The following is a 27,141-nucleotide window of genomic DNA, read 5'->3' as shown; positions in this document are numbered from 1 at the left end:
CTGCCCTGGACACAGATTTGACTTGTGCCTCCATGGACAGCTGTGAGTCCAAAATGACTCCCAGGCTGCGCACCTGGTCCTTCAGGGGCACAGTTACCCCATTCAGGACCAGGGAATCCTCCACACCTGCCCGCCTCCTGTCCCCCAGAAACAGTACTTCTGTCTTGTCAGGATTCAACCTCAATCTGTTAGCCGCCATCCATCCTCCAACCGCCTCCAGGATTCTGATAAGATATCTGCTTCTTGAGACTAATCGTACAGCTGACAGGAAAGAGTTTAGAAATGGGCACATTCACAGTGATAGGATCTATAGATTCCCCAGAAGCAAATTCTTCTTTCTATCTACTTCACACACAGCAGAAAATGGTGCATACAGCTGTCCGAGATGTTAACAAACGGTTAGCAGGGGAGAGATGTAAATAGTACTTCTCACTGCTAAAAAACTTGAATAGTTTTTACAAGAGTGGAACACTGATGAGCAGTTATGAACAATGATAAAATCAATGCACTCAGAATGTACTGGACTTTTCTTGTCCTAGAGGTCTTTTGTCTTTTCTTTCATACTTACAAAGGACAATCAAAAGAGGAGTGCCGTAGCAAGCTCTTTGGAATAGCGCTTGAAATAATCCTTTAAACTAGAGAAGGATGGAAAGATGTGATTGCCATTTGCAAATATATTATGCACGCATGGACATAACTGAATAGTGCAAATACAAATTACTTGAGATGCAACAAAAGCAATTTGTGTAAGAATCAAATGCCCAACATTTAAAATGTTTGTTATCTTAGTGTGCATGTATTATGTATGTTGAAATCAATTTACATAAACATGGGGGAAACTGCTGCCACTTTGCATTTTTTTATATCTGTTAATGTCACAGTCAGCTTAGGAGCTTCAAGTTGTTACTGCTGTGGAAATATCATGCATCTTGTTTATTTACATATTCATAACATTTTATGTTCTGTTAGACTGTATCTTATCCCATAGTTGGAATGTTGTCATAGCCCTCAGATCAACAGCCCTCGGTTCCCTGATGTAGCATCAAACAGAAGTGAAAGAATCATGGAAGTTACAGGGAACCTTCAGGACAGTGGTACCTCGGGTTAAGAACTTAATTCGTTCTGGAGGTCCGTTCTTAACCTGAAACTGTTCTTAACCTGAAACATCACTTTAGCTAATGGGGCCTCACACTGCCACTGTGCCGCCGCCACACGATTTCTGTTCTTATCCTGAAACAAACTTCTTAACCCGAGGTACTATTTCTGGGTTAGCAGAGTCTGTGACCTGAAGTGTCTGTAACCTGAAGCGTATGCAACCCGAGGTACCACTGTATTATAAAGTATCTCCTACACTCAGACAGAGTTTGATTTGGCTTAAATCCATTTGCCGTGCTGCTTTTTAAAATGATGCATTTTAATGTGGAAATCATATGTACGCTTTCTTGAGAGTAAATCCAACTGTGCAGAATGGGATATTCTTCTGAGTAAGCATGCTTAGAATTTTGCTGCACGAATCACTGTGTACTTTATGTAAGAAGGCATGTAGGTGTGGGACTTTCCAAACAATTGCTTCATTGTTAAGAATCCAGGCAATATTGCTTCAGCTAAGACATAACAGTTTTGTATTTTCCAAGAGCTTAGAACTGCAATTTTGAATTGATAGTAAAATGCCATTCTCCTCCTAGCAGGAATATAGTTGTGTAGTTGTTATACACTATCCAATTGGATAGTGTATATGAAATACGGTAAATGCCAATACCTCTCTCTCTCCCTCTCCCCCCCTCCCCTCTCTCACACACACTCCTTACATGTTTTTGTGCGGCTGTTAACTTCTATTTTTTTTTTTAAGTCTTCCAGTACTGATGCTGTAAAATGATCAAGGTTATTAGTATGTCCCCCTGCCCGTTCCTTGAGAAACTAAGAGCACAGCAACTGGTGTGGTGTATATTGCTTATTGGGATTGTACAGAGGCTTCCCCCCTCCCTCTGGGAAAAGGTCAGGCTAGAGTGAGTCATTTTACCTGCTGCCATTCAGACATCATGTCTTTAAAATAAATCATAAGTTCAAGTTCAGGCAAAACTGTCAGATTTCTGATGGGGAAGGAAAGAGTCTTGGTGGATATGCTGTCCTGTCGCTTCATTTGTCCTGCATATCTCCCTCATTTAATTTTATCTATATGCCAGCAGTATGACATATTTTAAAAACTGAAGGTAGATTTAGACACACATTCATTGATTAGAAAAGTTCTATGTCTATTTCACAGGAAGGATTTGCCAGCTAACACATATTTAAGTCATTAGGTTTGCATGGAGCGTAACACATGGCTGTACCTGCTGTGACTTGGGTAAGAAGCATGGAGCAAATCTTTGGGACAAGAAGGAAATGAGAGTTTTTACTACTGGTGATATTCTTGGGTATGGATTTGCCAAGTTTTTGATATTCCAAAATAGATTTGTCATTCACAAACACGGGCACAACCAATATGTCCAGGAGCCAGACAGATGTAGTGCATTACTGTCAGACAAGGCTTGGATAAACCCTAAGATACACACTTGAGTTGTATTGGCAATTGTGTGCCATTGAGTCTTCTAGTTTGTTAATGATCCAAGGGCCAAGCAGTCAGGCAAGCACACTGAAATTTCAGATTGTATTTTGTACCTAATGCACCCAGTGGCTCTGATAAATGAGGTGCTCTGGGTGTTCTGCTGGATGCAGAAGAGATCATCCACTTGGAGATCTGGCCAAAGTGTTTGGGTGATATATGGGAATTTCTTGCTGTGAGCTCTGTGGATTTATAAAAATGCTATCCCATCTGCCTGGAAATTCTCAAGGGTCCCACTGTTTGGTTAGTCAAATCCCAATATATTAGATTAGTGCTGACAAGGGCCTTATAAAAAACAATATTACAACCAACCCTTGCATCATCCTCAGTGATCTAAGAGCCTTCTCTTTTTTGAAAATGTGAATAGAACCCATAGATCTTAGAAGCAACCCTCTTTATTGGGAGTGACCAATCTGTGGCTGTCCACGATTCTGTTGGATTTGGCCTCCCATGAGCCCCAGTCAACATAGCTCATGCTTGGGGTCTTGGGAGAGGGATTAGACAATATCTGGAGGGCACAGGGTTAGCTGCCCTTTTCCTGTATGCTATAACAGTCATTCTTATTTAATCTCTTCTGTTCAATTACAATATTGCACTGAAGTACTGAACCAAAGTAACAGTCTATCTAGCCAAGTTTCTCACAGCAGTGCCTTAAATACTTCTGACTCCCCCAGGTCAATTTAGCCAATATTTAAGCATCTGATAAATGACTGTCTGGTTGCCTAAGATGAGTGCTGACTTGTATTATTCTTTTATCACTTCCCCTCCCATAATGGCGCTCTTCTAAAGGTCAGATTCAATTTCCACTTTCACAAGTGTTGTAAATCACAAGAGATTCCATGGAAGTCAGTGTACAATGTGAAATAAATATGAGCCATAAATTGATATACTTGATTTATAAGACCAATGCTTCCCTTTCGCTAAACTTTTTTTTTTGGTCAGGTGTTTTAGAGAGCAATTGAAAAGATGGTAAAAGCGTGTTGTCACATAATTTCATCTCCAGCAGATTTCCTACCAAAAGTAGGAGAGTTGATAATTTGATATAGCAAGTTAATTCAATCATTTACTGTGAGCCTTCAATTAGATGTATTAAAATGCAACTCTGGTTAAGAGCTTTTCTGGCTGCAGTTAACACATTCGAAGTGAATCCATCCAATGATTTTATATAAGAATTGTAATTGGAAAAGAACCTCTTACCTTATATAAAGGAATCAAGTTTCTTACCTTCTACTCATTCTTTATCTTTCAGTGGAATATTTTCAGCAGGGAGGAAAATGACCATTGCATTTTGTTTGTGGGGTGCTCTGTTTGTTTGTTTGTTTGTTTAGGTGGGGGTTTTTTTGGACACTCCCCTGCCAGTTTTTGCAGTCTGCTACCTGCCTGTCAGATTAAGAGAATACAGGCATATTTTAAGAATTTCACAGGATTCAAAGAATCTTAATTAGCTGTGAATTGATGTTCTGGAAGTATACCAGAAAATATAGGAGTCATTGTAAGCAGAGATAGGACTTGAATATTCCCAGCTTTCATACAACTGAATATGTTGTGGTCTGTGATGGGGGCAAACCACAAAAAAAATTGAGGTCTGTGTTTATCAGTATGCAAAGGAATTGCTTCATTTCCATCTGGGTCCCAGAGAATGCTCAGAAGCAGCATTAGCAGGGGACACTAGCTCACTGCAATTCTTGATCACCCTAACCTGTGACAATAGCCTATAGGGCTTGCCAGTTATACTGAAGAACTGTTTTGGTCAGAATTTCAGAGAATAGCTTAATACCACATTTTGTTCTTTTTTAAGAGAGCAGGTTCTTACTCAGTTCTTCAGGCTGCTTGGTAAGATTAGCCTTTAAAGTTCACTGTAAAGCCTCGTAATTAGTTTGGAGAAATAACATTAGTTCATTTTATTAAGAGCAAAGACAAAACCTTGAAAAGTGTTCTAAACACAAATGTTCATTTTATTATTATTAAATTCACAAAACCAAGAGGTCTTTCTTTCTGTTCATAATGGGACTTCTTTGTGGAAACAATAGAAAACTCAAGTTGCATATTATATTACTTTCCCATGTGGAATATATGCCAGAAGCCCCTTGAGTGTAAAAAAAAAAGGGGGGGGGGACAAGTCTTCGAACAAGAAATCCTAGACAAACTGCTTAAGGAGGGGTGATATGGAACATAAAAGTATGGGAGATGTATTCAGTCTTTTCCTCACTCACTCCTTCTCTCCTCCAACTCCACCTGTCTCCTAAACTGTTTCCCCTTCTGCCATGGGGTCCTATATGTGTGTGTGGCTTTGTAAGACAAATCAAATGGTTATTTGGCTTCATTCTACCTTATTTGGTGCTTCATTAAGCACAGGGAGGCAGAAAGAGGAAGACAGTAACAGACCCTCCAAATGTTGGAGCGTATGGCAGGATGTCCCTGTTTTCATCGGAGATGCAGTAAGACACGGAATCATTCCTTAAAGATCCAAAGTGTGAGGTCCTCAAAGTTACACAAGCAACTGTATTGTTGAACTGATTAGATTGGGGGGGGGGATGGAAACCTGTGCTTTATGCCTTTGCCCGAGCAATGTTTTCATGGCGCATGAGCCATTGCCTCCACAGAGAGTAGTGGCCCTTCAGCACAGTTGAAGAGCCTGGCAGGCTTTGTGTGTGTGTGTGTGTGTGTGTGTGTGTGTGTGTGTGTGTGTGTGTGTGTGTGTATTCCTGCCAGGCTGCCAAGCCAAAGAGACTGATGGCTGACATTCTTAACTGACTTGGTTTTAAGTGCCTGTTATCTACAATACAATGAAACCAGATTAAAAATCTATTATGTATGATTTCACTTTTTTTTTCTTTCCCCTCCTTTCTTTGTATAGGAGGTACATGCCAGAGCCCTGCTCTTCCAGCCCTGGTACGTCCTCCAGCCCCAGCCCTGCAGCCTCCGTTGGATATCAAACCCTTTCTTCCATTCCCTCTGGACACTGCAGCAGCTGTCAATCTCTTCCCCAACTTCAATGCAGTAAGTACTCTACTGCAGATGTTGTTTCCATCTCTTATGTCATCCATTGAACTCCTCATTTAAAAAAAAAAAAAAAATCAAGTCAAAGAGATAATCAGTGCTCACACATACGCAGCTCCCACCTGTGGTTGTTTGACGTGCAACAGTTATAGGGTTCAGGGGGGCAAATCCCCTGGAGAATTAGCAAGAAAACAAACCCATACCACAGAAGAGTAATTTACTTCTAATTTGTATATGTCGGATTAGTAATGGAAATTATCGGGGCTAATGAAAGAACATGTCCATTCCTGCATTTTCTAGTAATTAAATATGAATTAATATTTAACAGTGTTTGCTCATGGGTTCTAAGCAATTGCTCAAAATAAGTATTTAAATTATTTTTGCTGCCAAATAATTAACACAGGCTGATTAATCCCTGAGTGATAGCATGCAAGTTTATTATTTCTAAAAACAAAACAAAAACAAAGCACCTCTGACTGAGAATGCCAAGGGTCATTGTTGTGTGTGTGTGTGTGTGTGTGTGTGTGTGAAAACCAAAGGATTTAAGCTCTTTTCTAATAGAGCTGTTTTCAGCTTGCTAAAAATTGAAGACAAGAATGTAAATTAAGGTTGCAGGAAGTGTTCCAGCCCCTTGGGATCCGTTGCCAGCTGATGTTAGACACGTCCCTAGGTTCTGATGTTTAGGTGGCCACTGAAGTCATTTGTCTTTAAGATGACTTTCCCTAAAATGCTTTCTCAGTCTTTTTATGGAAAATTAACTGTACAATTGTAGAAATAGTTTTTTTAGGGGGGTGCTTTTTTTTTTTTTTTAGATTATTGAGTCTGTATCTTTGTATTTTACCTTGTTGTGCACTTCCATGGTAGCTTCTTTCTGTGGAGCAGCTGATAAATCTGAAAAATAAATAAAATGGAAACAGCTTCTCAGCTCTTATTAACAAAGGGAGGTTGTAACCAGAGTAGTATGAGTTTATCCTGAAAACCTGCCTGGGCAAGGTAGCTCTGTCTGATTTCAGCCAGTTACTCTCTCCTGCTTAGGGTTGCCATACGTCCAGAATTTCCCGGACATATCTGGAATACTGCTGTCTCTAGCAGCAGAAATTGGTAAAACGTTCAGTGTTTGAAATATGGTAACCCTGCTGCTGCTGCCATTCCCTGTATCTTCCTTGGTGCAGTTGTGGATGACTCCTTGACCCCCATGAGCAGATTGGGGACAGTGTTCAGGGGGTTGCTGTGGGGAGGTCTTTAGGCAAATGATTGTCTGGATACAACCCAAAGTTTTAAAAGGAAACATATCCATTAATTGTACAAATAAAGTACTACTAATGAACAGTTTTTTACATGGGACGTGGGTGGCTCTGTGGGTTAAACCACAGAGCCTAGGACTTGCCGATCAGAAGGTGGGCGGTTCGAATCCCCGTGACGGGGTGAGCTCCCGTTGCTCAGTCCCTGCTCCTGCCAACCTAGCAGTTCGAAAGCACATCAAAGTGCAAGTAGATAAATAGGTACCACTCTGGCGGGAAGGTAAACGGCATTTCCGTGTGCTGCTCTGGTTCGCCAGAAGCAGCTTAGTCATGCTGGCCACATGACCTGGAAGCTGTACGCCGGCTCCCTCGGCCAATAAAGCGAGATGAGTGCCGCAACCCCAGAGTCGGTCATGACTGGACCTAATGGTCAGGGGTCCCTTTATCTTTACCTTTAATGAACAGTTTGCACACACCCCATTCTTCGGCATAACAATGGTCTTAGGCTAGCAATAGATCCCTGGCACCAGGATTCTTTTGGGTTCCAGCAATGCAAGGAGATTTCAATCTCTAACCCCACCTACCTTGAAGTAAGCCCCATTTTCAATAAAACTTCTCAGCAGACATGGTTAGGCTTGAAGAAATAGACAGTACCCCATACTGCACCAAGTGGTGGTTGATATCCTTCTCCCCTATTAGTAATAGGATTGCACAAATAGAGAAAAAAGGAGTGTGTATGATGCAAAAGCTTATATATTTGTATTTGCCTTATAACTGCTTTTGTGCCATGAGTTCAAGAACTGGATGTAAATATTTTTGTCAGCCTTAGGTTGGGTTTAATTAAATAGCTCAGTTAGCTATATAATAATGCTATATTCGCTTTATCTTTTGACATTATATAAGCTTTTAGGTATTTTCATCCTTGCTGGGTTTTTTTTTTATAGTTTTGCATAACACCCAGGCTGGACTTTTTCTTTATTTCATCTTTTGGAGACCATTCCACATTGGCTTTAATTTGCTGAGGTTTGATTTTTCGAGGCAAGGTTTAAGCTGTAACTACATATTTTACATGGCTTAAAAAACACACCAAAAACTTCTATTCTTCTCTTTTTCTTATTCTATCTTTATTACCAAAGCAGTCATGAGCAAAGCAAGGCAAAATGAGATACAAGTACTGACATTAGCAGGAGAACTGGCGTTATAAAGGTGTATGTAGGCAATGTGATATCCTGTGAATCAGCAATTTCGCAAAGGCTAGAAGTGCATTGTGGGTGGCATTGCTTGCAACTAATTCATAGTTGTCCAAACCAACGTTAAATGCCAAAGTTTCTGTGCCATTAAAATGAAGTATAACAATAATTTAACAGAAGATACGTTTTGCAGTAATTTAGAAAATCGGAGAGATAAGAATGGAGAGACTGGGAGCATCAGCCCAAATTGGCTTCTCTGTGTCAGATTCTATCCTTCTTTCTCATAACCTGTGGAATCATTTCTCTTGTATCATGACATCAACATATGGTGATTGTCCACCCCCACTCTGCTTCAGAGGACGGTGTTGGCACATGTGAGAAAGTCACATCACCTTGATGCCATGGAACAATGTAAATGTCACTACAAGTTACAAGGTGGAGAGCACAACACAGCATGAAAATTTTCTTTTCATTGGTTGCTCCATGTCTCCAGTGATGTATAGTGATGTTACATGCATACTACTTTAAGCTTAAAGAGGAAGGGGAGCCACTGGACGATGTGACTGAAGCTGGCCTGCCTTTTCTGCTCCCAACCTATTATCATACCTAATACAGTGGAACCTCTACTCATGACCACAATCCATTCCGGAGGCCTGTCCTTACGAAACGGGTTGCTGGGAGAGGCGCCGTGTGCGTAGGGGCGGGCAGTGATTGCCCGCTTCTGCGCATGCACGAACGGCGATCACTGCTTCTGCGCAGGTGCGAATGGTGATCGCCGCTCCTGCACATGCATGAACGGTGGCAAACCCGCCAGTTACTTTCAGGTTTGCCGTGGTCGCAACTTGGAATGTCCGCGAATGGAGGCTCTTGAAAGCAGAAGTTCTATTGTATCTAGAAACAGAGATTGTGCTGTGGATGACAAGCTACCTAAGTTTGCTGCTTTGCTATTTAGCCAAATACTCTTGCGTGAAATTCGATCACTTTGGGGATGGAGCTTCTGGGCTTCATCACACATGCCATAGTGTGTGTGTGTATATGCTTAGCAATATGACCTTTGCATTCTGCTTCAGTTTTCTGACATGCCGTATCACACTTTGAGCTCCATTTGCCTCTTTGACCTATATAGTACTGAAACATAGGCCACACTGTGTTTCGATGCCCAAGCCTGTTAATGACATTTTGTAAACACATACATTGGCTAAGAAAGTCTAGTGTATTTCTGGAAGCTTTTGTAAGTTCATCCCAGCCTGAGAAATCTACGGAGACATGTCAAATTCACTAGAACATTATCAGCCTAAAGAAAGATAGGCTACAAATTAGATTTGACTTAACAGGACAGTTTGACAAGGACATACCTTTTAATGTCTCTGAAGAGAGTTTATACTCCTCAAACAGTGATTTTACATTTATTACATAGCTTCTGAGAATTTTCCTCTGTGTGTATGTGTGTTTCTTGCCAGACTGATCTGGGTAAATGTAACCATCCATTTTAATTTCCAGTGATAAATCCAAAATATACCGTAATATATAGGACTGTTCCACTCTGATATTCTGCATGTTCCAATGATAAATTAAAGAAAAATGCTGCAGTTTACACTTAGCAAAGTTTCTTCATTTTCTAAAATGAAGTAAATGTGATCCAATGCAAACTGTCCTTCGATGTCTGAACTGCCTGTTTGTGTGGTAAAACGGTTAATAATAATAATAATTAATAAATATAATTTATTATTTATACCCTGCCCATCTGGCTGGGTTTCCCCAGCCACGCTGCATGGCTTCCAACAAAATATTTAAATTACCATAAAACATCAAACATTAAAAACTTCCCTAAACAGGGCTGCCTTCAGATGTCTTCTAAAAGTCAGGTGTTTATTTCCTTGACATCTGATGGGAGGCTGTTCCACAGGGTGGGCGCCACTACCGAGAAGGCCCTGGTTCCCTGTAACTTCACTTCTCGCAGTGAGGGGACCGCCAGAAGGCACTCAGAGCTTGTGAATTCAGTACATAGCAATAACGGCATATGGTCATCAGCCCACCACAAAGCATGAAATGCCACTTCCTGGCAGATGCAGATATTCCATTTAGACTGCATGTCATTGTGCTGTGTTGCTAGTCTCATATAAGAGATGGAAGGTAGAAGTGAAAACCTTAGAGCCAAACTTGGCATGGCATGCAACACATCCCTTTTGTTGCATTTTTTTTCAAAAAAAACACCATTCAATAAATAGTAGCCATGGAGCTGATTTATGGATTGGTAACACGTGTGAAGGGAAGATTTAACCTGCTCTCCTGCAATCCCAGTTAGAACTGCCTTGTGACAGTTGCTGGTAGCTCTGGGAGACAAGCTCTCTTTGTCACCAATGGAAGCTTCCTCCGCTCCAAGGGCGGATTGCAGCTGCTGGAGGGTGTTTCATTCGGACCTCTGCAGAGGCAGAAAGGGTTTAAAAACCTTTCCCACTTTTACAACACTGGTGAAAACCCCCCATGCCTGCAAGTTGGGGGTGGCGGGTATATGATGCAACAAGTAACCATCACGTTTAATTTGGTTGTTGATGACCTGCCATAATAGGGGTGGCTGTGGTTGGGTGCAACTGTCATGTATTGTACCAAAAGCGGAGATGGATTTAAGGCAGTGTGACCAGTTCTGCCACACCAGGTGCTGAGCCCGGGAGGGCATTGCAACTGTGTTGTAGTGAACTGAGCACAATGGGAGGTGAGGGGGTTGCTAAATTTTGGGCTTGCACGGGGTGCTACTGAAATTTGAAAAACCAAAGTCCACCCCTAAAAGTTGTTTTTCCAACTTCCTACTTAAGTTGGGATGCTGTTTGCTCTTCAGGGTTCTGCTACTACTTTATTTTAAATTAAATACCCTTCAGATTTTAGGACTGAAGGGTGACCTAAAATATCTTCAATAAAGACCTTGAAATATCTTAAAGGTAGAAAGAAATCCTGTCCACATGAGATTTGCCCCTCATAAGATTTCTCATCCCTTTTGCTAGAACTAGCTAAACCTTGACCCAAGTAAGTTGCTGGGTAGATCCTATTACCAAGCCTGCTTATTTAGCAGGGTAATCCCTGGGATCATTTTTTTATTTATCAAACTTTATTTATTCAGCTTTGATTTGCAACTATAGTGTTTTTCACTCTACCGCAATATTCTTTTTGGAAAGCTAGCTGCAGTAGCAGCATGTGATTGGTGAACATTCTGACAAAGTTTCTAGGTACAACTATGTGATGATTTTGGGGACAAACTAAATAAAATAAATGAAGGCCTTTTTTAAAAAAAGGTTTTTGCTTTGGCAAGCCTATTCAAGCATGTAATTTTATTACATGCTATTGTTTTTAAATTTCTGGTTTTGTGTATATTTTGAGGGGGGGGGGACCCAATGTCACATCAACTTGTTTTTAATGTTTGGTTTTATCGCTACTTAAAAATGAATATTTTATATTGTTCTTCATAAGGTTAGGCTGGCCTCAACTAGAGCCAGGGCTTTTTCGGCTGCGGCTCCAATCTGGTGGAACGCTCTGTCACAAGAGACAAGGGCTCTCCAGGACTTGACATCTTTCCGCAGGGCCTGCAAGACAGAGCTGTTCCACCAGGCCTTTGGTCAGGGCGCAGCCTGACCCCCTACTTTGGCAATCTTTACAAAACTTTAGTTTATGGTTGCCATCAATTTGGATTTTAATTAACTTTTATAATGTTTTTATAATGTTGCACTGTTTTGGTGTTGTTAGCCGCCCTGAGCCCGGCTTCGGCTGGGAAGGGCGGGATATAAGTAAAATTAATTATTAATTATTATTATTATAATAATAAACCGGTTCTTCCGCCCAGTAAGTGGTCTATAAAGTTTGTTAAATAAAAACAAACTGTCTAGAGAGGGGAATAACTTCCCTCCATTTTCCATGTATGGCATCTAGCAGGGTTGGAGCATAGAGAGAATTATAGATATCACAGTACTGCAAATAATTACTGGAAGTAGAAAGAGGATTTTTTGTTTTACACAAAGTACTCTGTGCTGTGACTACTATGCAGAGACGCTGTTATTGTTTTGGTGAATGTGATAATAGAGGGGGCAGGCATTTGGGCTAGAGGATCAGAGCTACAGAGGAGGTGGCGACCACTGTTTTCACCCTTGACTCCGAAATTAAGCAATGTTATGTGGGGGGAAACAACACGCTAGCAAAATGTTTCTCTGGGGATAGTGCAAGCCAAGAGATTTCTTGCACAGCAGCAACTGAGGTAACTTTCAATGATCTTGCCATCCGATTGCATTAAGTAGAGCTTTATGAAGCATTATATAAAAACAGCATGCTAATTAGCAATCTGGTTAGCGGAACATTTGTAGGTGCTATGCGCTTAATTGTGTAGTGTATGCGTACCCCCAAGTCATATTTAGAAAGAAATGTTAACAACTCAGCCATTTAAGCTGAAAACTGTAGACTGCTGTGAAAGCCCCGGAGAAGTTTCAGGTTCACGGGTTCAGTAAGAGTTTATCTAGTGGAAAAGAATGAACATTTTACTGATTCTACTTCTGAATGCGTTTATCTATATGTACGTCACACAATTTTGTTTCCTAACTTTCATCGTAACCTGTATGTATGTGTGTGTATCTATATCGGTATATCTATATATCTATATCTATCTATATATTAGAGAGAGAGAATGGAGGAGGTGGATTCATTTGCCAAGTACATTTTCAAGATGTTTTAACTCTCCAATGGTTTGACTTCGCCCCTGACGGCACACTTTTCAATTGTCTCCCGAGACAGGCGGATGCCTATTTAATAGCTTACATTACATTATAGCTGCAAAATCAGATAGTGCATAAAATGCAAATATTTTCCTAATTATAACAGTTAGAGTTAAAGTATCAAAGAAACCCATTTAAATGTATTTTCAGTTGTTGCTTCCCGATATAAATATTTTCACTAGAGAGAATATGCCCTTGTTTCTACTCCTTAATTTCCCAGTGGCTTTTGATACAATTGGCCATGATATCTTATTGGGCCATATCTGTAGACCTCAAATTGGAGGCACCATGTTGCAGTGGTTTTGATCCTATCTCCAGGGCAGGTTTCAGAGACTGGTATTGTGAGGCTGCTGTTCAGTGGCAAGGCAGTGGAGTCCCACAGGATTCCATCTTGTTCCCAGTGCCGTTTAATGTCTGTATGAAGCTGCTGGGGTAGGTAATTTGGAATGAGATGTCATCAATATCCAGAATGACACCCAGCACTACTTCTCTGAATTGCGGGGCTGCACAGTCTGCAGACCAGAACATGGATGCAGTGATGGGCTCAATAAGGGCCAATAACCTGAAGCTGCATCCCAACATGACAAATCCTTTGAGTTGGTGCTTCCCAGGTAATCAGGATGGACACTTTTTTGCCTGTTTTCAATGAACAGACATTTGCCTCTTTGCTTAGGCATTTCGACCACCAATTAGATTTTCCTACAGTAAATATTGGGACGCGCATGGCACTGTGGTCTAAACCACTGAGCCTCTTGGGCTTGCTGATGGAAGGTTGGCAGTTTGAATCCCCGTGACGGAGTGAGCTCCCATTGCTCTGTCCCAGCTCCTGCCAATCTAGCAGTTTGAAAGCATGCCAGTGCAAGTAGATAAATAGGTACTGCTGTGGTGGGAAGGTAAATGGCATTTCTGTGCGCTCTGGTTTCCATCATGTGTTCTGTTGCGCCAGAAGCGGTTTAGTCCTGCTTGCCACATGACCCGGAAAGCTGTTTGTGGACAAACGCCAGCTCTCTTGGCCTGAAAGTGAGATGAATGCCACAACTCCATAGTCTCCTTTGACTGGACTTAACTGTCCAGGGGTCCTTTACCTTTATCTTTACAGTAAATATTCTCAGAGAGGAAAGAGCTACATGTGAACACTTTGTGCAACATCAAAGCCCTGCTTTGTCTCAGCTTCTTCCTGCTGGGCAACTGGTGAGTAAGGGAGATCCCAAAGAGCCGGATGAAATTAGCCACCATCTTAAGGTTACCAGACGTCCACGTTTCCCGGGGACAGTCCCTGGATTTATACATCAGTCCCCATACAAAATCCATTGAAGTTGAAAAGTGTCCCCGGATTCATTGAAAAAAATCTGATAACCTTACACTATCTGGATTGTTACCTCCCCCACCCCTGCCTTAGAACCAAATTCCATGTGATGCGCAGGAATTTCATGCAAGGTTTGAGGGAGCATGTTTAACCATTCTGTGGTTATCTTGCCAACAGAAATCCCTTCCATGGCTACTATTCCAAGGCTACTATTTGTTTACCATAATACACTATTTAAACCAGTTAAAACAATTCACATCCGCAAGATACAGTGGTTCCAATATATATCACGGGATTAGTCTTACTGAAGTGATGTCACAGAATCTTCTCAAATATGAAATCGTAGCTGAGGCCAAATAAGTTTGTCCCTTCTGTGCATTAAAACAGTGGTACCTCGGGTTACATACTTCAGGTTACATACGTTTCAGGTTACATACTCCGCTAACCCAGAATTATTACCTCAGGTTAAGAACTTTGCTTCAGGATGAGAACAGAAATCATGCAGCAGCGGTGCGGCGGCAGCAGGAGTCCCATTAGCTAAAGTGGTGCTTCAGGTTAAGAACAGTTTCAGGTTAAGAACAGACCTCCGTAACGAATTAAGTTCTTAACCCGAGGTACCACTGTAGTAGAAAATGGAGAAGATAGAACAGGTTGCTTAAGGGAAGGTTCAAGAGAATCCTTTACATTAGAAGGGGCTTAGTATATTTGATGAAATACTAAAAAGTTGGTGACCTCAGGCTGGGAAGAGGAAAGGTAAAGGTAAAGGTACCCCTGCCCGTACGGGCCAGTCGTGTCCGACTCTAGGGTTGTGTGCCCATCTCACTTAAGAGGCCGGGGGCCAGCGCTGTCCGGAGACACTTCCGGGTCACGTGGCCAGCGTGACGAAGCTGCTCTGGCGAGCCAGCACCAGCGCAGCACACGAAAACGCCATTTACCTTCCCGCTATAAAGCGGTACCTATTTATCTACTTGCACTTAGGGGTGCTTTCGAACTGCTAGGTGGGCAGGAGCTGGGACCGAAAGACGGGAGCTCACCCCGCCGCAGGGATTCGAACCGCCGACCATACGATCAGCAAGTCCTAGGCACTGAGGTTTTACCCACAGTGCCACCTGCGTCAGGGAAGAGGAAATACATTGGTAAATTCTCAGCTATGGGGTGCTGTAGAAGGGAAGAGTTAAAGGGGACTTTTTATGGAAAGAGCCTAACAGACTTGCATAGGAATGAGGTGATGGCTGGTCCTTTAATAAAAAAAGAGAGAAACTGATAGATTGCTGAGTAACAGCTCATTTAGTCTCTCTCATACTGGAGTCCTTACTGAGTAGATACTTTATCATTGTATGCTTATTGCTTTGTTAGCAGCAGACAACACGAGAGCCCAACTGATACAAGTGATATATTTCAATAGACCAGGTTTGGTTGCTAGTGGTGTTGCTAAGTGGATTTTCAGCTGCCCGAAGTATACTTGAAAGGAAGATGGCAGAAGAAGCTGGCATGGCTGTGGATGACTGTTTACTGGGATGGTATGGGGCAGGGCAGGGTGGCAGTGAGGCCAGCGCTGTGCAAGAGCACCAGCCGAAAGCACCAACCGCTCCTAGAAGATGGTATCTAAATGTGTTCCCCCAGCGTTTTCTGGAATCAGACTGGACCAGAAACTTTATGGCTGAGAAGTTGTAGTAAAAAAAATTGAAGTAAAATTTGAAGGCTACACCCGATTTTCTTTGTCAAAAGAGGTTGTGGGGCTTAGGGTTTTGTTAGGGATGATTGGTGGGTGCTAGAAGAGATACCAGCTCGGGACTCCAGCCAGCTTTACAAGATTTATTAAAGTCCATTATACTATTTGCAATCCGGAGCTCTCAAAAGGCATGTCCTCCTCATTCAGTGTCAGTTGCCGAGACTGGCCCCTCCCTTCGTCTTCTCCAGCATAACCACTTCCTGAAACCTCCCCCTTTCCTTCCTCCTTTACGTAAAGAGCGAAGCCCCGGAAGTTGCTCCCCCCTCCCTGATTCATTGCTTCCTGACAACCCTTCGTCATCCTCCCTCTCTGACGAGGTGCAGCTGCTCATTACAGTGGTGCCCCGCAAGATGAATGCCTCGCAAGACGAAGAACCCGCTAGACGAAAGGGTTTTCCGTTTTTCGAGGCGCTTCGCAAGACGAATTTCCCTATGGGCTTGCTTCGCAAGACGAAAACGTCTTGTGAGTCTTGCGAGTCTTGCGAGTTTTTTTCCCTTTCCCCCCCTTTTTCTAAGCCGCTAAGCCGCTAATAGCCGCTAAGCTGCTAATAGCGCTAATCTGCTAATCCGCTAATAGAGATGCTTCGCAAGACGAAAAAACCGCAAGACGAAGAGACTCGCGGAACGAATTATTTTCGTCTTGCGAGGCACCACTGTATTGGAGGCTGCTCTCTGTATTTCCCCAGCGTTTCCCCCTTCTCAGCCCCCAGTTCCCTGACAGGTGTTTACGTACTTTTATTTTATTTTATTTATTAAATTTGTTTACCGTCCTATACCGCAGGTCTCAGGGCGGTTCGCAGTATAAAATTGGCTTTAAAATATTTTCTTCTATAGCAGCAGAGAATGCCAGAGTGACATTGCAACAATGGCTTTCTGCTGTAGTGTTTACTCAGCTGTGGATTGGGAATCTGGAACCTGTGGCCCTCCACAAGCACCTTTCACCGTCCCTGACTATGCTGTCAAACAACATTTCGAGGGACACATGATCCCCATTCCTCTTGCAGATGGATAATATGTGGTGGGAGGGCAGTAGAAAAACAGAAAATATTTACGTCCAACCATGGTTGCAGCAAGCAATAAAACAAGCAACTATCAGATTCTGGCTTAGACACGTTTATATGATTTCTGAGTTAACTGAAAGGAGGGAATAATATGACACTTCCCCTCAAGTAGGTGTAGTGTCCTTCAAAGTAGATGAGATTCTGCCAATATTTTCTGGTTCCAGGAAGGAATGGCTGTGACAAAATGCAGCACGGTGACTTCAATTTACTCTAAATCAGCATTTCTTTTTTATAGGTGTATGTGGTAATAGAAAATCATTGCCAATAATTTTTTAACTTGGAAGCAAAAAGCCCCAACCTCTGTGAGTTGAGGATCATTGGGCCAAGGCTATAATTTTTATAGAGCTGTTACAGAGAATAGATATATTTTTTACCTCTGAATGTTCCTTTTAAGGGGAAAGGAAAGGTTTAGAGGTCCCAGTGAGTTAGCTGGAGACTTTGTCTTTTTGATTAGCAAAGACAGTCAAATTAAATCTTATTTTGCTGCATTCCTAGGCAATGTTGCAGGTGCATCTCTATAACGTCAGATTATATTCCAAAAAGTTGGGGAAATTTTTGCTGTTGGATCATGTACTCAGAGCTGGCCATATTTTAAGAAAAAAACATCTTGCTTTACTTATGCTTGTTGTCTCTTATTACTTGTGGTTCTCCACAATTACCCAGGCAATTTAATAAAAGCTTACAGGATTATTTTAACAGGAAGTTAAGAAAAGGCTAGCAAAACAAAATGCTGTCATTTAAAACATTTCATTTAGCAATTCACTCAATGTGAATCAATCAAGATTAAAACTTTCAAGCATGTTTATTTTATTTTCAAAATAACTTTCGCAGCAGGTTTGGAACTTAGTACTTTGTTTCTGAACGACAACAACAACAAAAAGTTTGGAAAGTAAGATTCTAAAATTTAATAGAAGATAGCCCTTAAGTTTCTAGTGCTAGTTCAAATAGTTCTGCTTCTTGGGACTTAGATGGAAATAAATCCGCTTTCCCTATTATTTGCAAAGTTGTAGGGGGATATTGGGGAAGGTAAATGACAGATTAGTTTATGACTCCTTTCCATCTCCTTCTTTCTGTATCTCAGTCTATGTGTGAGGGGGCTGGGGAGAGGGAGAATCAGTCAAGACACTAAATCTTTTCAAAAAAGCAAATGGGTTAAAAAATAAACAAAATGAAGACTTAAATTTCCTGGCCTCACCACAACCTCTGCTAGACCACCTCATCTTTACATATGCATGCCTACTCAGGGGACTGTATCTGGTTAATGTAGTTCCTGGAAGATTGTGGGTGGGCTGAGGCATAGCCGCCAGGGAAATGAGGCAAAAATGGCCTTGTTAATCTGACCTACTCTGGTCTACCACTGTAAAAAGGCCGATGTGGTTGTTGTTGGTTGGTGTGTGTTTTTCTCGTTTTCTTACTCTTCCTGGAATTGGTTGGGGACAAATGGGACTAAATCCCTGTCCAATATACACTGGACCACCAATTCAGTACCTCTTGCCTCAATTTCTGATAACTGACTACCTGTGGACTGTCAGAATTCAGGGTCGGTCAGAGGTATGTGCCTATCTCTCCAGGCACCGGCTGAATTCTTTTGACCTCCCTCCGGCGACTCCCGGCAGGAAAAACACTCGAGGTCCGTTCCGGCGATTTTCCTCAGGCTGTGAGGAAAACACACCAACTGCTCTCCTCCTCCCTGCTCTCCAGCATATCCCCAGGGAGGGGAATCAGACACAGACAGAAATGAATCTACATGTTTTTATTCCTGTCTTCAGCAGTCATACAGTGAAAGATGTCCGCTCTCTTCAACAAACAGAGAGAAACTCAAACTCCACCCATGTACATCCTGTACAGGTCATATGACACACACTGAGCTCACATCCTGTGCTCAATAAGGAGAATGGACTGCCCCTTTGTTTCCATGGCAACAGTCACATACTTCCTGTTTGGCTTTCCAGCCACAAGCAGCTGATTGAGCTGCTGGAGCCTTTGCTTGCTGCAGCATTGCTGCTTTAGAATAACATACTCCCCCTAAAGTATCAATGCGTGCTGTGAGCAAAGCGTCATCCAGAGAAGAAAACAAACAGTTGTTATACTTATAACACTCCCCTGTTGTTTCAGTTCCACCCTTGGAACTACCCGCCACTGGTTTTACCAATGTACCTCTCTGGTTGTGTGACTTCCAAGGAATGAGTGCTTCTGCATTACCTTGGTTAGCAACTCTCTGTTGTGCCTTTGTCTCTGACTCAGACACAGCTTCAATTTGACCTTGGTCGTTTACAACAGCAACACATGCAATAGCTAGGTTTGCAAACTCCTTTGAATACCTTTTGGGTGGTACACCCTTCGTTGCTCTCTCAGACCTACGCAAGAGGTGCTGCTCTCCCTTGCTTTCTGGTTCAGCCTCTGAACTCTCTGAATAATCAGTACTAAGCTTAATCAGTGGTTCATCCTCCTCTTCTGAGGGTCTAGTCATTGTGTGAGATTTCCTCTCAATGACTGTGACAACTGAGCTGTCTGAGCTATCGCTGTCATCATCAGTACTACTGAACTCAATAAAATCAACATCATCATCATCATCATCATCAGAATCATCATCATCACCTGTGGGAAATGTGTGAACAATCACTCGCTCCTGTTCAGGAGCACTCTCTAGAAATTTTGTGAGAATCACCTTACCAGATTCAGACAAAATTACTCTGTAGAGACCCTTTTCATAACCCACAAAAATGCCTCTGGCATTCTTTACTCCACCTGGAGCTTCTGTCCTCACATGAGACCCAAAAACCTTGAAATGGGCAACAGAAGGTTTTCTGTGGAACAGTTTCTCAAAAGGAGAACATCCCAAGTCTTTTGAAACCTTTCTCAACCACGTGTAACAAAATGACATTAGTGACTCAGCCCAGTACTCATGTGGCAGATGCGAACTAAGCAATTGCGCATGCATTCCCTTTTGCAATTCTTTGTTCACCCTAACACAGACACATCTCTTCCAAGCTTCTTCGGAACTAGCAATTTTGTGTCTTATCCCTTTCTTCTTCAGGAACCTCTGGAAATCCTGCAAAAGAAAAATTGGCTTCTCATCTGTGCAAAGACATTCTATGTCAGCATCATGCATATTTTTAACTTTGTCACAAAACTCTTTAAACCTTTCTAAGGCTTCTTTCGGTCTCTCCAAAAGATAAATCCAGACAAAACCTGTGAAAGAATCAACACATATTAGGTAATACTTTGCATTGCCTCTAGATGGTGCTAAAGGACCAATCACATCAGCATACACCCGCTGAAATGCCCTGTCGACCCTTGAGGTGACCTGCTTGGCGTTCTTCTTGGCTACACCTGCAAAAGAAATCATGTTAGAATCACAAGAATTACATTCCATGTAATCACTTTGATCAAAAGTCAACAAATACAGTCCATCTTTCTCTTTAGCAGAAAGATACAACTCTCCATCTTCGTAGATCTCGCAGTGTTGATCATCATAGGACAGTTTTAGTCCCTTCTTGGCAATCTGCGAAACGCTGAGCAGATTGTACTTCAACTCTGGAACCAAATAAACATCGTTTATAGTCAAGTTCAGACTTTTAAGATACACAGTCCCAGTTCCGGTGGCTTCCAGCTCTTGACCGTTGGCTTGTTGTACAACGAAGCTTTGCTTCTTAAACGACGAAAACAAATCCCTGCAATGGGTCATGTGAACCGTCGCTCCCGTGTCTAAAACGAAGGAATTCCCCACTTGTGGTGTGGCTTTTAGGGACATCAAAGCCTTTGCAGGCTTCGCCTGTGACTTGGCATGACTTCTGCCTGACGCCTCAGACTTCGTAGAGCTTCCCTTGGCTCCTTTGTTCTGACGTGGCTTCTTGCAGTACCGCTGAAGATGCCCAGTCTGTCCACAATTGTGGCATCGGACAACGTTCAAAGCTACGGCGTCTCCTCCAGTAGCTACAGCAGTGGGGGTGTCTGAACTCCGTTCTTCCCTCCCCCTGTCCTTGACTTCCAGGGCGGCAAGTCTGTCATGTTCACAAAGAACCACAGCAAAGACCCTGTCCGCCGTTAGATCAGCTGCTGGGAGAGACCCCAGCTGACTGGCAACGGTTTTGTAAGTCCGATTCAGGCTGTTTATTACCATGAAGCAAAACACTTCCTCATCCAGACGGAAATTGCGTTCCACCATCTGCTGACGCAGAAATTTCATTTCCGTCAGGTGCGCTTGAACATCTTCATCAGGCGCAAGCCTCAGGTTAGTCAGCTTTTCAAAATACAGCAACGCTGAAGAACCTGCATCTCTCTGATGTGTCCTTCTCAGCGTGTCCCAAACATCTTTCGCGTGCTGTAAATCTTGTATATGAATAAGCTGAGAGTCTGACACACACAGAATTATAGCAGTTCTGGCCTTCACATCCTGTGACTCCCAAGCACGCGTTGGTGCTGCAGGGATGGGGTTCACAATCACCCCAAACAGTCTCTGATTCTGCAGCAGGGCCTTCATCTTAATAGACCAAGATGCATAATTGTCACTGGTCAAAAGGGGTGGAGAAGGCAGCCCCCCCCCTTTCTTGGCATCCATTTTGAGTCCTTGCTTTGACTCTCAAACACAAACCTCTAAAATCCAATAGCTGGCTTGTTTACACTCTGTGCACCTGGCAGCAATAACACTGGCTGCTTGGAAAGTCCCTTTCACAGTTCCTTTGTAAGGGCCTAGTCAAAACACGAGCTGTTTTAGCCTCTCTGGGCATAGCCTGACTTCCAGCCCTTATCTTGAAACTGGCCTGCGTTGCTAAGCAACCACATTCCTTTCCTTGGACAGGAAAAACCACAGGAATGTTTGGAATGCAGACTCTTCTCTCTCGGAGCTGTTTTTCCCAAACGTTGCTCCCATGAAGCAGAGAATTAATCCATCTGCATTCACACTTTTAAACCCGAAAATCTCATACCTGGGCTCCGTAGCTTGGCTTACAGCTTCTTCTGGTCAGCTTCTAGCTGCAGAGAAGCAGCCTCCATCTCAGGCTTCCATGGAGAGGGATGAAAATAGCAGCTCTGCTCCTATTTCTGCAGACTTCCATGGATCGAAACCAGCAGCTCTGCTACCACTGTCAGAATTCAGGGTCGGTCAGAGGTATGTGCCTATCTCTCCAGGCACCGGCTGAATTCTTTTGACCTCCCTCCGGCGACTCCCGGCAGGAAAAACACTCGAGGTCCGTTCCGGCGATTTTCCTCAGGCTGTGAGGAAAACACACCAACTGCTCTCCTCCTCCCTGCTCTCCAGCATATCCCCAGGGAGGGGAATCAGACACAGACAGAAATGAATCTACATGTTTTTATTCCTGTCTTCAGCAGTCATACAGTGAAAGATGTCCGCTCTCTTCAACAAACAGAGAGAAACTCAAACTCCACCCATGTACATCCTGTACAGGTCATATGACACACACTGAGCTCACATCCTGTGCTCAATAAGGAGAATGGACTGCCCCTTTGTTTCCATGGCAACAGTCACATACTTCCTGTTTGGCTTTCCAGCCACAAGCAGCTGATTGAGCTGCTGGAGCCTTTGCTTGCTGCAGCATTGCTGCTTTAGAATAAAGGTGGGCTTAGCCTCAGCAGGTGGGCTTAGCCTCAGAGTTATATGCTTTGAATTGCTGAACACAAGGCTTCCTTTGAAGGAGGTTTGTAAAGTTGAGTTGGTACAGAACGCAGCAATTCAAAAACTTTGGGGAATACTCATTATGTACTGCTTATATTAACTGCCTAGGTATTTCTAATCCAATTTCAGATACTGATCTTGACCTCTAAAACCATGCACTTTACAGTCGGTGTGACATAGTTGGGTAGTATGTGGGATACCCGGGATACTAGGGTTGAAATCCCTACTTAGCTCATTGGATGAACTCTCTTCCAGTTTCTTGATAGTTTTATTTCTCTGACAAAAGGCCTTTTCCCTCTCTCATTCTTAGAACACTTGTAATTTTTAATTATTTTTTTTTACATCCTCATAATTTGGCTATGTGTGTTGAGCTTGCCTCCTCAGTTCAAAGTGGCTTAGGGTGATGCGTGTGCTTCTTTCCATTAAGTCTTTACTGTAAAGGCCTTCAGTAACTTGAGTAGGGGGAAAATGAATTGAAGGACTGTGGATTTAGACTTGGGCATGAGAAAGAATCATAGTCATATTTTTATGTGGTTTTTTAATATATAAAAAATTCTTAGAATTTATGCATAAGACTCTTCCAGTTATCTCTTCCTGCCTTCTACATGTGCTAGGAGGCATGGCACAATGGGAAGTGAGATTAACTAGCTCTCTGTAAGTTGTAGCATCCTGCACAATAATAGCACAATCACTTTCTGTGCACTGGATGTCCCTTGGGCACTCGCTTTGCATGCAAAACGTTCTCACCAAGTTAATTAAATGAAGTGCTCTTCAGATTTGTCAAATCTTGATGAGTGAAAATGCTTTAAAAAATTTTAATAAAGCATTTAAGTAATGTTTTAATCAGCTGGAGTTTACAGCTTTTGTTTTAATAGTGCCTGGCTGGAAAAGATCAATGGTTATTTTATTCTGTAAAATCTTTACTGGATGGCATAATAAGCATCAGTCTTAAAATCTGCAGTTTAAATATGGATGGCGGTTATTAACCTGTTCTTTAAAAGCTGCAATTAGTCAAAAGCAACTGCTTAAAGAAATGACTTAATTACTCCAAACAGAAAGGTTAAAAGAGTAAAAACTGGGGTGGGGGTGAGTGGGAAACCACAATGTAGTTGTTGCTGAGACAAGCATATGCACAGTCTATTTTTTATTTTTGTAAAAAAAGAAAAAAGTGGATGTTCTTTATGCTTTACAGTTTAATTTGTATAAATATAATTGTTTCTGGACTATAAACGTCCAGAGACTGCACAGAAATAGCTTAGGGGGCCACAGTCCTAGCCTGAACAGGGGGTGGTGGCAAGTCATTCAGGACCATTCTTATTTACCAATTTCTCTGTGGCCAGGGGAGGCCCAGGTTAAACGGGATACCATCCAGAAAACCTCTTTCATTGCATTCAGATGATTGTGCAAAACTCCAGGACTTCTCACTCTTTCTCATTTCACACAGGAAGTCCTTATTTTGTGTCAGATGCTAATATAAGAATATAAGAGCTAGCTGAATCATGTGATCCGGCATGCTGTTTTCGCAGTGGCTGAACTCACCCCTCTGTTTCAGGAGTGGCTTGTCAAAAGACGGGGTGGCATGTTTTCTGATTCTAAAGTTAAACTATACAGTGGTACCTTGGGTTAAGTACTTAATTCATTCCAGAGGTCCGATCTTAACCTGAAACTGTTCTTAACCTGAAGCACCACTTTAGCTAGTGGGGCCTCCTGCTGCTGTCACGCCACCAGAGTACGATTTCTGTTCTCATGCTGAAGCAAAGTTCTTAGCCTGAGGTAATATTTTCTGGGTTAGCGGAGTATGTAACCTGAGGTACCACTGTACTTGAGATGCTTACTGCATTGCCCTCTGGTTTAGGGCTTATGTGACATCAAGGCCCCTTCAGCAGAAACCCTAAGTCCCAAAATCAAGCACACGGACTTTGGAGTTCTAGTAAATAGCAAAGTAGATCCTGCAGGCCCAGAATCTGCCCACCTCTGAGAGAGAGATATGCCTGAGATATGTATTAGCCTGCATCTCAAAATTACTTGAAATATTTAAGTGTCTTCTCTTCCCACTGGCATGATCCGTGGTTGTTTGAGTTCCTCAAGTGACACATCGTTAGGAACACATTCGTCTTGAGTCCCTTCCTGGTGTGAACTAAATAAAATATGTCTGTATTGTCTACCCTGCAGCGATCATATGTACACAGTGGGAGACAGACATATATAATAGAAGAGAAATTTAGAATTCCAGACCTTGTACAACTCAGTTCGCAAAAAAATTTGAAGAATCGGATACAGGTATCCAAGTACAGAATGCCAATAGTGAAGGGTGTGTGTGTGTGTGTGTGTGTGTGTGTGTGTGTGTAAATCACTGATTGATTGTTTAGAATTAATGAAAGTGGAGTCTGGATTATTCCCTTATTGTCACTTCCATGTACAGTGGTACCTCGGGTTAAGAACTTAATTCGTTCTGGAGGTATGTTCTTAACCTGAAACTGTTCTTAATCTGAAGCACCACTTTAGCTAATGGGGCCTCCTGCTGCCACTGCGCCGCTGCTGCACAATTTCTGTTCTCATCCTGAAGCAAAGTTCTTAACCCGAGGTAATATTTCTGGGTTTGTGGAGTCTGTAACCTGAAGCGTCTGTATCCTGAAGCGTCTGTAACCCGAGGTACCACTGTATTTAAAATGCTTAAATGTGGTGATTGATATTGACAGTGAAGCAGTTCATGATAGGTGATCTAAATGGCGACATACTTTATTAAAATCAGATTGTATTTAGAATACATTATTTACATTATTTGAATGTTAACTATATATATTTAAACTTTTAGTAGGTTTTGTGTTGTAATTTTCATAGTAACATTTCAGAGGGATTTTCATTTTCATTTTAAATATGAGAAGCAATGGCTGCTTCCCACCTATATTCAGTGCTATTTTTCTAGAAAAAAACAGGTGCCAGAGCTCACTATGGGTGTTATGTACTGAAGTTCTCACCCAGGGCCAGCAGGGGGATACTGTAGATAGTTATGCAAATGAAGGATCAAAAGTGACGTTCAGTGATTGGATAGTTTTAGAAAGTTGTTACAGTAACGTTGTACTGGAGCTCTATATAAACAGGCTGACTGAACCCTTCAGTTCAGTTCAGTTCTGGCCTGTGAATAAACAAGAGCTGTTTGAAGAATCGCTGTGTCGTCTGATATGTTCACCCACAACTTAACAATGAACTTCTCCCTTGTTCTCTTAGAATGGCAATGGTGCCTGCCTGACAGTTGCCAGAACTGAGTTCCGGCTGGGGCGGGGGGAGCCCTGCCTATATCACAGATATTTCTATTAGCACTGAATCCACACAGTAGTTGTAAACATTCTGTATCAATCGTAACATATGTAATTTCTGTACCTGCCCTTTATATGTTTTCTACCTGGCACCCTCTTAAGTTTTTTACTACCATGGCTTCCAAGCACATTTTGAAGGGAGGGAAAGTAATCATTGCAATGACATTTATAGAAAAGCAATTTGGCTACACCTGTGAGAGAAACTGCTATGGTGGCATTTACATAAGGTCGTTCCATCTCATAGCCATGGAATACAAACAATAGGGTATTCTGAAGATTTATTTATAAAGAATAATTCGGTTGTGTGCTTCTAGTGATAGCACCCTGGATGCTTTTTCAAGTACAATTCAAAGAGCTGATGACATAGTTGAAATGACACCTTTGATACTGTTACTTGCAGGGTGTACCCAGGTAATGTGCTGCTTTAAAGTGACATGCATTCACTGAGAATAAAACCTGAATAAAACTCGAAATGAACCCTGCTGCTGTCTGTAGATTTCAGATAAGATTTATAGAGATATACAAAACATTTATATTACTTCAAAAATGCAAAGAAGTTGCCAATCATCTAATGTAGAAAAATGTAATTTATTAAAACTGCTATTAAAGGTAAAGGTAAAGGGACCCCTGACCATTAGGTCCAGTCGTGGCCGACTCTGGGGTTGCGGCGCTCATCTTGCTCTATAGGCCAAGGGAGCTGGCGTACAGCTTCCGGGTCATGTGGCCAGCATGACTAAGCCACTTCTGGCGAACCAGAGCAGCACACGGAAACACCATTTACCTTCCTGCCAGAGTGGTACCTATTTATCTACTTGCACTTTGACATGCTTTTGAACTGCTCGGTTGGCAGGAGCAGGGACCGAGCAACGGGAGTTCACCCCATCATGGGGATTCGAACCGCCAACCTTCCGATCGGCAAGCCCTAGTCTCTGTGGTTTAACCCACAGCGCCATCCGCATCCCAAAACTGCTATTAGTTTCCTAATAATAATTAGATGGAAGGTGAGTTAGTGTGGTCTAGTCACTAGGGTTATAACTAGGGAGCTATGATTAGGGAGATCTGGAGGCAAATCTCCAGTCAGCCCTGAAACTCAGCCATGGCCTGTTGCTGGCATCCTTCTGTATCAAGAGACAATGGAGTGTTCCTCCAGGGGTAAAGTCAAACTACTGTGTTAGCAGCACTGAAGTGACCTCCCTGGGGCGCAAGCGTGGGCAGTGTGTAGGAAGGTCCTGGGGTGCCCAGATGACAAGACCCTCCTCTCAGCCTTGCTGATGTGGTCCAAAGCATACAAGGCGTACAAGGCACCA

The 27,141-nt window shown here is 42.4% G+C and overlaps 1 protein-coding gene and 1 long non-coding RNA gene across 14 annotated transcripts in view; one reads left to right on the top strand and one right to left on the bottom strand.

Annotated features, from left to right (window-relative positions):
* Nucleotides 1-27,141, top strand: part of ZNF385D (zinc finger protein 385D) — a 421,068-nt gene that overhangs the window by 273,409 nt on the left and 120,518 nt on the right. For all 13 annotated transcript variants that reach the window (XM_079947339.1, XM_079947336.1, XM_079947331.1 and 10 more), the window contains one exon: nucleotides 5,460-5,602. In XM_079947339.1, coding sequence (XP_079803465.1) covers nucleotides 5,460-5,602 — 143 coding nt within the window. The remainder of the gene's footprint in view (nucleotides 1-5,459; nucleotides 5,603-27,141) is intronic.
* On the bottom strand, nucleotides 6,225-9,693 carry LOC307199591. Its single transcript, XR_013832090.1, has 3 exons — nucleotides 9,389-9,693; nucleotides 7,428-7,535; nucleotides 6,225-6,493 (listed from the first exon to the last, which is right to left on the bottom strand). It is a non-coding gene; the product is annotated as an uncharacterized lncRNA (long non-coding RNA).

Source organism: Podarcis cretensis, assembly GCF_951804945.1.
Source record: "Podarcis cretensis genome assembly, chromosome: 12".
Lineage (NCBI taxonomy): Eukaryota > Metazoa > Chordata > Lepidosauria > Squamata > Lacertidae > Podarcis > Podarcis cretensis.
This window is presented reverse-complemented; position numbering and strand designations above follow the sequence as displayed.